The 14,975-nt window shown below is 44.6% G+C and overlaps 1 protein-coding gene across 2 annotated transcripts in view; it reads right to left on the bottom strand.

Annotated features, from left to right (window-relative positions):
• Positions 1–14,975, bottom strand: part of atrnl1a (attractin-like 1a) — a 239,394-nt gene that overhangs the window by 97,887 nt on the left and 126,532 nt on the right. For both annotated transcript variants that reach the window (XM_056435010.1, XM_056435011.1), the window contains 2 exons: positions 11,013–11,065; positions 930–1,024 (listed from right to left, as the gene is read on the bottom strand). In XM_056435010.1, coding sequence (XP_056290985.1) covers positions 930–1,024; positions 11,013–11,065 — 148 coding nt within the window. The remainder of the gene's footprint in view (positions 1–929; positions 1,025–11,012; positions 11,066–14,975) is intronic.

Raw genomic sequence — 14,975 nt, 5'->3', positions numbered from 1 at the left:
AAACTTTGCAGACACAATGTTCACGTATTGTGCTTTGATTTGGGCGGTTTAAACCTGAAGCTGCATCATTTTAAAGGGATAATCCTCCTAAAAATGCCTAATTTATTTGTATTTGATGAACCTGAAACTCTTTAAATGTGTGCTGCGTGCCATCTTTAACCAGTAACATATATTTATATATGTATAATATATATAATATATAGATATCTTACACATCTGAACAAATCTCACTTTATTAATACATCAAAAGTATGTAAATAGCCCTTGGGGTTGCAGAGATATTCTCTTTTAAGTTTGGGTATATAATTTTCTCATGCCAAAAAAAGGTTATTTTGGAAAGTGGAAATCTGAGGTGAAAATTAAAGATAACGACTCAATGTGCATTCAGACTCAACGCAGAGCAACTTTATTGTGATAGAATGTTGTTGTTTCTTCTTCTTCCAGTTCCTGCCGAGTACAGACACACTTTTACTTATTTCCCCCTCCGGCCTGCCGACCTTTTGACCTTTCCCGTGTACATTCGTGAGGTCCAACAGGAGGAGGATTACTTCCTATAACATTATTGTTTTTAAAAACTTGAGCCTCTCTCCATCTCCACCTCAGCCCGTGTCACCTCGGGCGTATTTTTAATCTATTGGTCTATATTTTCGTGGCCTTTCCATCGATTTTTTTGCCTTCGAGATTCGACTTTGAGTCGCGTCTGAAGACCTTCGGGCTCCGAGACGAGCTCCGATGAAAACTCACAGAATTTAGACGTCTCTCTAAATTCCTCCATTCGGAGAATAAATGCTTCTTTTTAAAAGCCCTGTTCTTTGTTTTCTCTTTTACAAGCAATCAGATGACAAGAGAGTGTCACAAATATGATGACAACTACGAAACATGTAGAACATCCGAAATTAAATATACATGCGTGACGGTGACGGTGTTACCTGTTCAGGTGTAGCCATGAAGTTGATGCTGGTGTAGTGGCGATCGTCTTCCTGAAGCAGGCTGAAGGTAAACTGGTAATCGATCAACAGGTTGTCTAGGCAACGGGCGAGAGAGACAGAAGACAGATGAGAAAAAGAAGAAGAGAACGGATTTCTTCATCACTGCTTTATTTTCGCGTGTTTCCGTAATAACGAATATGTTCTTTTTGTGTGTGTGTGTGTTGGGGGGCGGGGGGGTTCTGCCAGAATACCGTTGTTTTAACCCTTGTGTTGCCTTCGGGTGAATTTGACCCGATTCAATGTTTCACCCTCCTGTCGCCTTCGGGTCAATGTGACCCGATTCAATGTTTAACCCTCCTGTTACCTTTATATTTACTAACATATTTTACCCTTGAGGTCAATATGACCCCAGCTATTAAAATCTCCAGAAAATTCTTAGAATTAATATTGTTTTCCAAGTTTAAGTGTGAGGTACTTTGTGTTTGTTTGTTGACTCCCGAAAGAACACCGACATTAAACATTGAATCGGGTCAAATTGACCCGAAGGCGACAGGAGGGTTAAATATTGAATCGGGTCAAAATGACCCGAAGACAACACAAGGGTTAAGACAAGCAACGTGTCCGATCAATAGAACATGAGCCTGAATGATCGAGTTCTATCAGACATTTAATTATTAACCCTCTGGAGTCTGGGGTCATTTTCTCGATTTTACACAATTTTCTAAAATTCACCTTTAAAAAGGCACATTTATACGACACATACCCGTGAGTTGAACATCAAACAAATACAAAATAATAAATAAATAGAAAAAGAACATTCTCAGCTTTCTATATAATGAGGCACAATTGTACACAGGCACAAGTGTAAAGAGATAATTCGTCCCTCAAGAAGTTTGATTTTTTTTAATTCTTCATATCTCTTGTGAAAACACACCTTCACTCATGTGGACGAATGGTTTCGGTATTTAAAATTAGTTTACCAAACGGTCTTGGGTTGACAAAATCAGTGAAATATATGAATCGAATGCGAGATACATGTAAATAAACGTCTTTCAACATATAACATATCATATTGTCTTTTGCAACGGGTGAACAGAAGTGACCATATTCATACTGCATAGGAGGGACGTAGAGACGGCGTATAACGCTCTGGTAGCGGTAGCGACCTGTCAATCACAAAGTAGCCCCGCCCCTAAAGCGCTCTCCTCTTCGTGGTCTGACTCTCAATAGAAGCATCATTTACCAAATGAACACCATGCTGGATTTGAAGAATACCTGAAACTAAAGATTGAGACCATAAATTCACGTTCACAATGTTTAATGAGGGAATAAATCAAGAGAGAAGTACATTGACCACCAGAGGAGTCGCCCCCTGGTGGCCAGGGGAGAGAACGCACGTCTAAGAACCTTTCAGATCCAAAATCTTTTTTAGATCCAAACTCTATTTTAGCTCCAGGGATTAACTGTAACAATGTTCCTAGAGAAAGAACATCAAGTGCCGCTGCAGGTGATAAATCGGCTGCCGTCTCTCACCGAGTGGCAGCAGCCAAAACACTGGAACACTGAGCAGAGAAGATAAAACAAAATAAAAAAAACTGAGCGATGTTTAGTTATCGCTTCTTCTCTCAGCTTCGCGATCCCGGGGCAAATCATGTTTGACGAGCACCCTCGTTTTGTTCAGCCTTCGTGGCGAGTTAGCCCCGAACAGAAGATATCATCAGATCAAAGACACTACCCCCCCCCCCCCCCCCACCAACTGCCGCTGCTCCTTTGGTCATCCCATAAGGGTCATGAGTACAACGTCAGAGTATGTTATTTCTATACTTTGTATAAGGGATAGGATTTATCTGTGTGCATATTCATGTGTGTTTGAATCTAACATGAGTGAGTGTGTTTGCCCGAGTCTGTGAGAGTGTTAACAGGTGTGTGTGTGTGTGTGTGTCTCCGTGGTTAACCAAACAAATGACGGCACACGGAACACAAAAGAATAACCTCACGCTGCTCCCTCTACGCTTTCCCAATACATCGGATTTCAAGCCCCCCCCCCCCCCCCCCCCCGGGTTTAAAAGTTCACCTCGGCTAATTACAAACCCCACCTGAGGAATCTGACAGCGGTTTTCACTTTGAAAAAAACAACTCAATTACACACGTGTGCGCTCGCTTGTGAGAATTCCCCGTACGAGGTATTAACGATCCACCCGAAGGAGACGAATAGAAATAGCCCGTGCCGATTGCTCAGGTTTCACAGGACGGGGGTGATCTCATTACCATAACGCGTGAGCTCGATTCGGCCGACGTGAACCAATACACGGAGGAGAACACCCTCGACCGTAACCCGATCATTCCTGAACGTCTGCTCCCAAAAATAGGAACTGAAATTAAATTTAGATAAAAAAATGTGGGTGGAAAAGCGTGAACTCACCTGTGATGTCAGTTTGTCCTCACCTCTCGCTCGTTAACAACTCTTATTTCTTATTTGCAACACCTGGCGTTGCGCAATCTCAATCGGGGGGGGGGGGGGGGGACGGGACGCAAGGGCTTTAAATGGAGGTCAAAGTAACCTGGAGGTAATATATGCATGAGGTCAGGTGACCCCCCCCCCCCCCCCCCCCAGTGTATTAGAAACTCGCCGCTCATCTATCTGAGGGACGAGCACACGCAAAAGTTTCTCCGCCGCAGACTGTTTTCCAATTATGAGTGAACATGGAAATCAATACTTTTTATTTTATTTTAAAAGGCGGCGGGGGAGGGGGGGGGGGGGGGTGTAATAGAGACACCCGCACACATATTAGTCCAATCTGCAACGTTATTAAAGGAGACGTGTCGGGTCGGATTATAAAAAAGTGCTTTTAAAAGATTAAAATTGAAGTTCCTGCCGAGTCAGTTTCATTTGACTCTTTGGGAGCTTTTGGGAATCGAGGCTCATCGACGAGTTTTCAGACCCGGCGTGTAATTGCAGGGTAAACACCGGTGTAATTGATAAGTCCTGATGACGGTCCCGTTCTATCGGGAGCCGTAATTATAATTTTTTTCCAATCACACCTGTGTTTGCCCTGCAATTACGTGTCACAATGGCTGCCGTAAAAAAAAAGGGGCCTATTGTGTACATTCCATCTACTTCTTTGTGTGTCGTCCCAAACACGGTATGAAATGTGTATCAACCTCTTGAAACTGAATGAAACTGATCTCAACTTTAATTAGAATATTGAATGGACTGACTATTGGATTGCACAACATTTTAAAAAGATTCTCGCCCGATAGGTCCAATTAGTCTTCGATGGATAGGCGTCCACAAGGATTGCCCGTCTGACCGACGCCAGATCCCGGTCTAACGAACGGCCTCGGGTCTCGTTGATTTGCCGATCACCGACCGCCGCAACGACTTTGAAGTCTGAACTTCTCCCGACGTCCACGAGCTTCTATTACAATTTGTCTTTGAGCACTACGAGAGAGAGTCTCATTCAAATCATATCGTGGTGAAATTTGGGGTGTGTGTGTGTGTGTGTGTGTGTGTGTGGGGGGGGGGGGGTAATGACCAATCAACCCTCTTCATTTCACTCCAATCTGATTTTGGACAACACGATCATTAATTAGAGTCCCGGGCCGTCCGTCCCTAATTGTCGTTTTTTTTAAAATTGGGATTGTGAAGCCGTCAGTAAATATTGGAGCGCCTGTTGTTCGGCCTGACTGAGCTTTTTTCCGAGCGCGCCCGAGGGCGGCGAGCGGCACCGGCTCTGGACCGACTGGTGTTAGCCGGTAATCCGAAAGCGGCGGGACGCTCGGTGGCCGTCCCCTAATGAGACGTCCCTCGCAGCAGAGTGGGATGGAAGATGACAGCGGTTCATTAAAAGCGTTGTCCTCGGCGACACCGTGGGGGGGTGGGGGGGGGGGGGGCTCATTAAACAGCAACGTTGCTTTTCATCAATTGACTGGTGGTTAAATATGACAAGCGGGAACTGAACCAAAGCGCCGCTCTCTGAGCTTAATCCCGGAGAGAGAGAGAGAGACGAGGAGCGCCGGACTCTTATTTTATCAGCATGGTGAAAACATCTCATCGACATGGATTCACTGAGTGTTTCTACGCGTCAGTATTTCACAGTGAAAAGCCGATGCGGCCTCCGAGTGGAGGGCTCAAAACACGATCGACGACTTCATTTAGAAGCCGATGCGTTTGGAAGACGTAACATTACATAACATTAAACCTTTCTTCAAAAATAATAAATATACTTATTTAGGCTTACAGTGTATGAGCAATTGTCATAAAAATGGCAATAATAAGACTATTTTTTTTTTTAAACAGAAAACATAAATCAGTCAATCATATTTAATTTTATTCTTATAACTTATTTTTTTGTTTTTTTAGAATTCAAAACTATATTTTTTTTATTTTTTTTATGTGTACCTACCTGGTACAGACACTACAGATAGGACAGACGAAACAACTATTAAATTATCGAAATTCTGGGGGCATTTTTCGCCCCTCTCCTCGTGATATCAGGGCCAAAATGATATTTCTTGGGGGCAGTTTTGCCCTTTTCCCTCGTGTATTTCCGACGCTGAATGAGTCGGTTTGTACGAGTGACTTTGAAACCGCTCCGCGATACAAATGGGAAAGACCAGACCAAGGAGAGGAAGACAGACGGAGGGGAGAGCAGACGACTAAACATGTCCGACTCAGCGCGGATGTCAAGGGGGGCCAGAGTCGTGATATTCAGCAGTTTAGAGAATGTTCCTCTGGTTCACCTTTTGAAGGAGATTGGAGCAAGTGCTTAACCTCCTGCTCCTCGTCTTCTGGAGGGTCAGTTGCCGACACGAGGGTGGAACCGATCCAGCCCGGAGTGGCCTCCGGCAGCCGTGAAGTATCTCTTCACAGATGCTAACCATCGACATTGATTACAGCCGTCACTTAAAAGGACGTAGCTCACAAAAGATCGGCTGAAAAATGAACCGGAAAGTCTCCAGAGCATTCATCCTCACCAGTTCCCACACATGTGGCCTGATCCTTCAACAGACGCCGCTTTTTTTTGTTTTTACGAAGACGGACCCTTCAGGTGGTCGACGGGCTAGAAGGCTGAACCTGTCCCCTCAACCGGTTCCGGCGCTCCAAGGTAGTGGCCGACCTCTTTTGGCCTTTGACCCCGGGAAAGTGAAGCAACGTTTGCTCTTTGGCCCTCGCTGCAGGTTGGCCCCACGGTGTCGATTTGCAATTTTCTCTTTTCGGATCGCTTGTAAAAGACGGACCCCGTCTCACGCTACTATGGCGGGCCCTAGCGCGCTAGCTGCTAGCTATAACGCCAGTGTTGCGTCTATACGAGCTACTCGATGTCATGACATATTCATTGCGTGAATTTTTAGGATTTGTATACTTAATTCAGAGTTTGTCATAGTTTATGTCGAATAAGCATTTCATTGTGTTATACTGTAGATTGCCATTGACTATTGAACCCCACTAAAATAAAAATAAAAATGACATGAAGGGGATGCCTTTTCGAGGGAATATATAGCAGGAAAAGCCTCCACTGGCCTTGATTGTTGTTGTTTGTTTTTCTCCCCCCATCTTAATCATGCAACAACCCCTCAGATCTAGCAGCCGGTTTTGGAGAAGCCCCGCTAATACAAGTAAAAACAGAAACCAGTGGAAAAGACTTCAAGGATCCAAAGGGATACTAAGGGACCCAATGGGATACTAAGGGATACTAAGGGATACAAATAGATACTAAGGGATACAAATGGATCCAAAGGGAGACTAAGGGACCCAACGGGATACTAAGGGATCCAAAAGGGATACTAAGGGATACAAATGGATACTAAGGGATATAAATGGATACTAAGGGATTAAAAGGGATCCAAAGGGAGACTAAGGGACCCAAAGCGATACTAAGGGATACTAAGTGATACAAAAGAGATACTAAGGGATACAAAGGGATACTAAGGGATCCAAAGGGAGACTAAGGGATCCAAAGGGAGACTAAGGGACCCAAAGGGATACTAAGGGACCCAACGGGATACTAAGGGATCAAAAGGAATCCAAAGGGATAAAAAGGGATCCAAAGGGAGACTAAGGGACCCAAAGGGAGACTAAGGGATCCAAAGGGATACTAATGGACCCAAAGGGAGACTAAGGGACCCAAAGGGAGACTAAGGGATCCAAAGGGAGACTAAGGGACCCAAAGGGAGACTAAGGGATCCAAAGGGATACTAAGGGACCCAACGGGATACTAAGGGATCAAAAGGAATCCAAAGGGATAAAAAGGGATCCAAAGGGAGACTAAGGGACCCAACGGGGTACAAAGGGATATGAAGTGATACTAAGTTTTACTACTAAGGGATACAAAGGGACCCAAAGGGATGCTAAGGTACCCAAAGGGATACTACTGGATCCAAATGGATACTAAGGTACCCAAAGGGATACTACTGAATCCAAAGGGATACTCAGGGCGGTGGAGCACACAGTAAACCAGATCAGTTCTCGGCTGGAGCCTTTGTAATGGAACAACCAGGTTCACGGTAAAAAACAAAGACATAGAAGTGAGAGGACCCTAAACATAGGGCACAGCTCACTGACCCACTTTTGTGGGGTAACATATGTGTTTGCACTTTGAATAAACACCGTTGTGGACCATCCACAGGCTAATCGCTCAAACTCCAGCTTATCTTTCGGCTGTTCACCATCTCAAAAGAAATCCACAGGTGGTGCAGACTTCGACCAACTTCTCCTCTAAATGGCGCCGCCGCTCGTAAAACTCCACGTGTCGTTTCACACGGCGGAGATAAAGCGCCGTTTATCAGCGCCTCCCTCGCAATGACACTGAAGACTAATATTGACCCGGCTGCTTCTCCGTCAGCACATGGGGAAATGGATGGCTTTTAAATCTGTGATTTACACACGCTATCTCGCCGCGCGTGTGTGTGCGCGTTGTGTGCATTCATGTGTGTACGTCTGAGTGCGCTTGCCCTTGTTCAAACAAAACTAACCCCCGTTTCATCGACAACAGAAAAGATAATGTCACATTAATGACGGAACATAATGTCTCCGAAAAAACCGCCGCTTGAGCCGCAGCCATGGAGACGCGGAGGGGCCGAGCACCACCAGACGGCGGGAGCCATTAAAGCCCCGTGTTTGAGTGTCTCTATGCATCTGGATGATCTGAAGCCCTTCACAACACTGGGCAACAACATCACATTAGTGCCATCTAGTGCCTCCAAACTTCAGCCCTGAAGCCATGCAAACAATACAACCAAGACATCAATGGACTTCAAAACTCAAATTATTACAGATTTGAATCGCAAATATGTTTTTTGTCGTCTGAAACACTTGCAAAATGTGATCCACAGAAGGCGAAGAGGTTAGAGTGAGGTGTATGTATCGTGTTGAAGAAACATCTGCTGAGGTGAGCGACCGGCTAGCCTCGGCCCGCCCTGTCTTGTAATACCACTCGTACCTCCAGAGGGCGATAGTGAGTCGCTAGCTGCTTTCAAGACGGGACTGTTGATAGAGAGGGAGGGGTGGGGGGTGGGGGGGGTGATAAGAGTTGTTCACAGAGACGAACCGACGTCCGTGTCAAAGAGACAGACCGGGACGACTAGGCGGGGTGAGATATTTTGTCGGCGTCTTATTTGTGCGGCTGAACAACAAGTTTTAAAAATTATAATTAAAAACCAAAAAAGCCAATTCTGAAGTGTCTTGAAGTAAGAATTGTAAAACAAGTCCTCTTCAATACAGCATAATGTTCATTCACGCAAAGATGGCTAATGTAAACTACAGGCCGATGGTACACTCGAAGATTATGAGCTAGCGCTGTTATTTTGGCGGGTTCTCAAGTGTTGCGCGGCGATTGGTCCGATTTTGTGTGTCCTTGCCCTGCTCTTATGTATTAGTCAGCTTCTTTATTTGCATAGCACGGACCCATTAGTATTCATTTTGATGCAGGTGTCCGTGATAATACACGCCGCCCCTTTAAACGACCGCTGAGCCTCCTCAACGGACGCACTTTCCCCAACTAAATGTCCGATTATGTGTCTCAAAATGAAGATAAATGACGTTTTAGGATAAAAGCTTGGCAGCGATGGCGGTGAACCCGCGTGCCCGTCTTCAGATCTCTTGAGCGGAAGTTGTTTCTGTGATCAGAGACATATTTGAGGCATGACTCCTCTGATTGCCGTCTCCTTCGCGGACACAATGATGGGCCCGCTCAAGCTGGAGGGCTATTGACATTGACAGCACTTGAACTTTATTCAACTGCGTTATAATATTAAAACTGATGATGGCAATTGTGTGTGTGTGTGTGTGTGTGTGTGTGTGTGTGAGAGAGAGATGCAGAGTGAGGTAGCCGGTGCTCGTGTGCCACTAAACATCTGTTCTGGCTACAGCATACCTCCTCCTCCATCTGCCCTTTAAAGAAAGGAGCAACCTGCAATTTGTTGCAAATGAGTCAAGTCGATGAGCCCCCTGCTCGCATCTGGAAACAGAAAAACAAAATCCCGGGGAGAAACAGCTTCTCCGTGCCTGCGTTGCATCCCTCTCCCCTTGTGGAATAACTGATAGAAAACATAAACCTACGCTGTTAACTTTTCAAATGTTCCCGTTAATAATAATAACAATAATAATAATCCTTTTTATTTATCTGGCGCTGTTTAAGGTACTCGTAGACACTTTACAAGTTCAGTTCATACACCGTAGACACAGTTACGGGGAGCAATTCAGGTTTAAGTGTCTTGCTCAAGGACACAGAGACGAGGGCGGGGATCGGACCGCCAACCCCCCGATTGGAAGACTGACCCGCTAACCACTGAGCCACAGTGATCTCCTACAGGTGACCTTTAGTGATCTCAAAGGTCACAAACAAACTTTCAAATCTATAGAGCCTCTTAGCAGTCGTGACACACAGTGATCAGCGCAGAGAGAGGTCGGAGGTCGCGGAGGAAGGCCGGGCAAAACAATACAAACTAGAATGGGCACTCGGTAGAGCGCATATCTTCGCATATCACAAGATTGGGGATTGAATTATGAACATTTTGGCATTAGTTGCATGCCAATTGGATAAAAATTGTCCGCGCTATGGTAAAAAGCAGATGTTGACCTTTTCATGACCTTGACCTTGACCTTTGACCCGATCGATCCCAAAATCTAATCAAATGGTCCCCGGATAATAACCAACCATCCCACCGAATTTCATGCAATTCGGTTTAATACTTTTTGAGTTATGCGAGTAACACGCATACAAATAAATAAATAAATACACGGCGATCAAAACATAACCTTCTGCATTTTCAATGTGAAGGTAACAATGTGACTTAAAACACAGCAGAATATGGTTTGCGTCCCGCCTCCTAGGACCACAATCTTTCCCTAAAACCTCCCTCCCCCCCACCCCCGAGGATTCAACTCATCATAACTCAATATTCTTCGGAGCTGAAGCGAAGCCTCACTATTCCTGATGTAAGTTCCCGCTCCGTTCGTTGTGACATGTGATTATCCTGCTGCCTTCATTCTGCCTTTAGACAACGGAGTCGGGTCAGAGGCGGCATGTGGCCGTCTGCAGGCCGAGTCGGTGCTCCGCCAAAAAAACAGGGGCTGGGCTTTCCTCCCTCGAGCTTCATAAAATGTGCTTTAGATTAAAAGTGGCCGTTACCAACGCAGTGATTTCATGGTCCTCCAGCAGAAAGATGGATTATGCTTCGGGGTCGATTCATAGGAACAACGGAGAGCTTTCCTACGCCGAAAGGAATCTGACCATTTCCACTTCAGCAATTAAAGTTAAACGCAGTTCGACGGGTTGCTTTCTGGAGTTCATCAGGTTCCTGGAACTCAAGGAGGCTAGCAGGGTTAGCAGCTGCTCTCTGGGTTCCTTTCTTCCTTGGGTACAAAGATGATACTCGTGGGACACAGCTTGACACTGGTGTGTGTGTGTGTGTGTGTGTGTGTGTGTGTGTGTGTGTGTGTGTGTGTGTGTGTGTGTGTGTGTGTGTGTGTGTGTGTGTGTGTGTGTGTGTGTGTGTGTGTGTGTGTGTGTGTGTGTGTGTCTGTGTGTCTGTGTGTGTGTGCAGGGGGAGACTCAGGTGTAGTGGCGGCCGGATACTTACAATAGCATGTTCCCCGAAGAGGGTTACCAAGGTAACGGTTCTCTGAGTCACATCTGGAACGACAAGAAGAAGAAGTTGAAGATGAAGAAGAGAAAAATAACAAAGGCATTAACGTTCGATATGGGTTTAATTTGTACAAAGACAGTTTTTGTGTGTGTGTGTATGTGTGTGTGTGTGTGTGTGTGTGTGTGTGTGTGTGTGTGTGTGTGTGTGTGTGTGTGTGTGTGTGTGTGTGTGTGTGTGTGTGTGTGTGTGTGTGTGTGTGAGTGTGAGCTCCTATTGAACGTATAGCATCTTCCCTCAGCTCAGATTCGTGGGAGCGTCAGGTCGTCACCGGCCTAAATATCTGGTAAAATAATGTCAGATTATTTTTTTCTTGGTGAAAAACTCGATTCATACGGTATTAACCCTCCTGTTACCTTTGGGGTCAATTTGACCCCATTCAATGTTTGACGTCTCTAAAAAAGTTGATTGACATCATTTTTTTTGCTTCATATTTCATGACTTTTCCTAATTTATTGGGGACAACTGGGAAAACATAAAATTCACATGATGATATGTTTTCAATGTCCTGTACACAACTTAGAAATTTGTAAATTTGACCCCAGGTGTAAAACATATAAGAACTAGAATGGGCACTCGGTAAAGCGCATATCTTCGTATATCACAAGATTGGGCATTGCATTATGAACATTTTGTTATTAGTTGCATGCCAATTGGATAAACATTGACCGTGCTATGGTAAAAAGAAGATGTTGACCTTTTCATGACCTTGACCGTTGACCCGATTGATCCCAAAATCTAATCAAATGGTCCCCGGATAATAAGCAATCATCCCACCGAATTTCATGCGATTCGGTTTAATACTTTTTGTGTGATGCGAATAACACGCATACAAATAAATAAATAAATAAATAAATACACGGCGCTCAAAACATAACCTTCCGCATTTTCAATGCGAAGGTAAATATCAACTTTTTTATTTATTTAATGGGCTATTTAGGTAGTCAACAAACAAACATAAAGTGACACTCAAACTTGGGAAACAATATTAATTCTAATAATTTTCTGGAGGTTTTAATTGCTGGGGTCAAATTGACCCCGAGGGTAAAATATGTGAGTAAATTTGAAGGTAACAGGAGGGTTAAAAAAAGTCCCTGTTGGCTTGAACTGTGTCACATAAACGTTTTAACGCTGCTCCTTCACGGAGGCGTTACTCCTCGGGTAACGCCGGAGGCCTGATCCACTTGTGTGATGTTGATCTGTCTTCATCTCCAGAACAACCGTCGGGCGTCAACACGTCGCTCTCTACGAGACTCTGCGCGGAGCTTCGGAGATAAAAACGAACGACGTGTTGGAAATACTTTTCTTTGGTAACCAATCGAGACAGAAGATTCGTGCCGTTTTCCTTTCCAGTGGCTTGTTTCATCCAGACGTGTGTTAGTGGGGAAAAAATGCCAAACACCATCAACCACGGTCATTATGGATATTTTTTTTCCAGACAGAAAAGCATTGGAAAGACAAATGTGTATCTGGACCTGTCAAATAAGAGTTTTCATTTTCAATTTGACATTTCATCTGTTTTTGACCGATCAGGGGTTGACTGTGTTTTGCTGATGGACAGCAAGTGTCTGTTATAAGTTGTGACCTTTAGATTCAGGGAAAGTCTTTAATGACCATTAAGCTAAAAAAAAAAAAGGAATAAAAAAACAAATTTAAATAGAATTGCAAAAAACTTTCCCCCAAATACATAATTGGATGTTCATGTGTTTCAAAGGGCCTCATGGTGTCGACACACAGGGGGCTCTTATAGATAATGTAAATGTTAACACCCAAGCAAAAGCAATGAAAGAACAAAATATCAAGGTTAAAGTTGTGTTGTTGTTGTTGTTTTCTCATATAGAAGTGATGCACACGCTCTCGGGGGGCGCATTGAAGGGGCAAGATGGATGCCGTATAGATAGGGAAATGATTGCCTGGCAGTAGAGAAGAAAGCCAGTTACTAAACGTCCACCGCCGAGAAACTCTGAACAGAAATGGAAATGTGCATTTATAATGTCAAGGATTTTAAAAAGTCTTGAAAGAGCGTTTGCGTCGCCCCGATTGAGTGGAAAACATCTGATGGGTTTCCTCTTGTGTGTGTGTGTGTGTGTGTGTTTGACTCTGCATGACATTCATCCGCAAATTTTTTTTTTTAAAAGGGGTGTTTATGAAAACTTCTGCATCTAACCTTTTTTTTTTTTTAAATCCCACTGCTCATCAAACACCATATGCAGATATTCTGACGTGTTTTTCTGTAATAAAAATGCTAAGTAAATCATGCAAAGCACCCGGTGTAACAACGGAGGGGCGCTAGGATCCAGAGGAATGAATAAAACGGAGGAATAACTGACGGAGAAGACGAGGGCAGCAGAGGTCGACGGGCTGAGTGTTTGCGGCTAACACACTAGCACACTAACACACTAACACACTAGCATGCTAACACACTAACACACTAGCACACTGACACACTAGCACACTAGCACACTAACACACTAGCACGCTGACACGTGGGCACGCTGGCTGTCTTCTGGTGCTGGCCGACTGTCCCGACGCAGGCCAAGCACGACATTCACGTCGGTGTTCAGAGGAGAGGATGAGCCGACTCGCAGGCTGAGTAGGGGGCGAGGACAACGACGTGTTCTCTCTTGGGGGCGGGGCTAAAGACCTGGGCGCAGAGCTTCAACAAAGAGGGGCCGCAGCGCACTGAAGCTGCTTACAGCAGCCTAATGGGAACCAGATAAGGGCCACAGAGGACTGGGCTGCCTCATCACTTAAAACACACCCCGAGTCAGCAACAGGAGCGCACACACACACACACACACACACACACACACACACACACGCAAACACACACGCGTGAAAAGTGTTTTTGCTCCGCTTGCCGTTCCTGTAAAACCCTGCCGAGATAAACAAAATGAAGATCAAAGGTCACAAATGATATCGGTGCCGCTTGAAACCGCACACCGCGTCAGGCTCCGTTTAGCAGCTCTCCAGATGACGAACGCTCGTACGCACAAGCGCGCACAAACACTCGCTCCAGTCGAGAATACAGTTAAATATGCAAATTAGCAGTCAATTAAAGCTGGAGGAGGCCAATTAAAGCTAAATCAACACAATCAAAACAGTCAGTCACACAATGCAACGGGGGAGGAAACGAGGGGGAACTAAGTGATCGAGGCGCTCGCAGGATTTTAAAAAAAATCAAAATAAAAGTGCAATGCGGGTTGGACTTTAAATTGAGCGCTCGTAAATATTTTTAAAAACCACGACGACGCGTAAACAGCACGAGGGACATCTGGTGAGCAGCTGAGGCCTGATACCAGCAGCTCAGGGAGAGGCCAGACTGCAGCGATACAGACCGCCTGCAACAGCTGTAGCCGTTCACACGTTCAGGTCGGACACACACACACACACACACACACACACACACGGGTCTGAAAGACACTCATTATTTTGTCAAATATGAATAAACAATATACGCATTAACACAGACGTGTCAGGATTCAAGCTCACACACAGAGGCCTCATTGTGTCTGACTCTAGAACACACACTCTCGAATACGCATCCACACACACACCTGACGTAACCCGGGGACGCTCGGCGGGGGAAATTGCTCGTTCATGATCGGAACGGCAAACAAATGGCCCTCGACTTGGCGCACTGTTTTGGAGCGACTCGAGCAAAACAAACAGCGCTGTGACAGAGAGACATGGTGGGGGGGGGAAGAAACACTACGGTCAGAAAAAAAGAAAAACAATAAATACATACATTAGTATATATATATATATATATATATATATATATATTATTTTTTACTTTATTCATTTTTTTCAATTTTATTTATTTTTTTATATAAAACACACTAAATACATGCATTTCTATGCATATACATTTCTATATATATATGTATATATACAACA

This window comes from Pseudoliparis swirei, chromosome 17, assembly GCF_029220125.1.
Source record: "Pseudoliparis swirei isolate HS2019 ecotype Mariana Trench chromosome 17, NWPU_hadal_v1, whole genome shotgun sequence".
Lineage (NCBI taxonomy): Eukaryota > Metazoa > Chordata > Actinopteri > Perciformes > Liparidae > Pseudoliparis > Pseudoliparis swirei.
The sequence above is the reverse complement of the archived record's forward strand: the minus strand, read 5'-3'. Positions and strand labels throughout refer to the sequence as shown.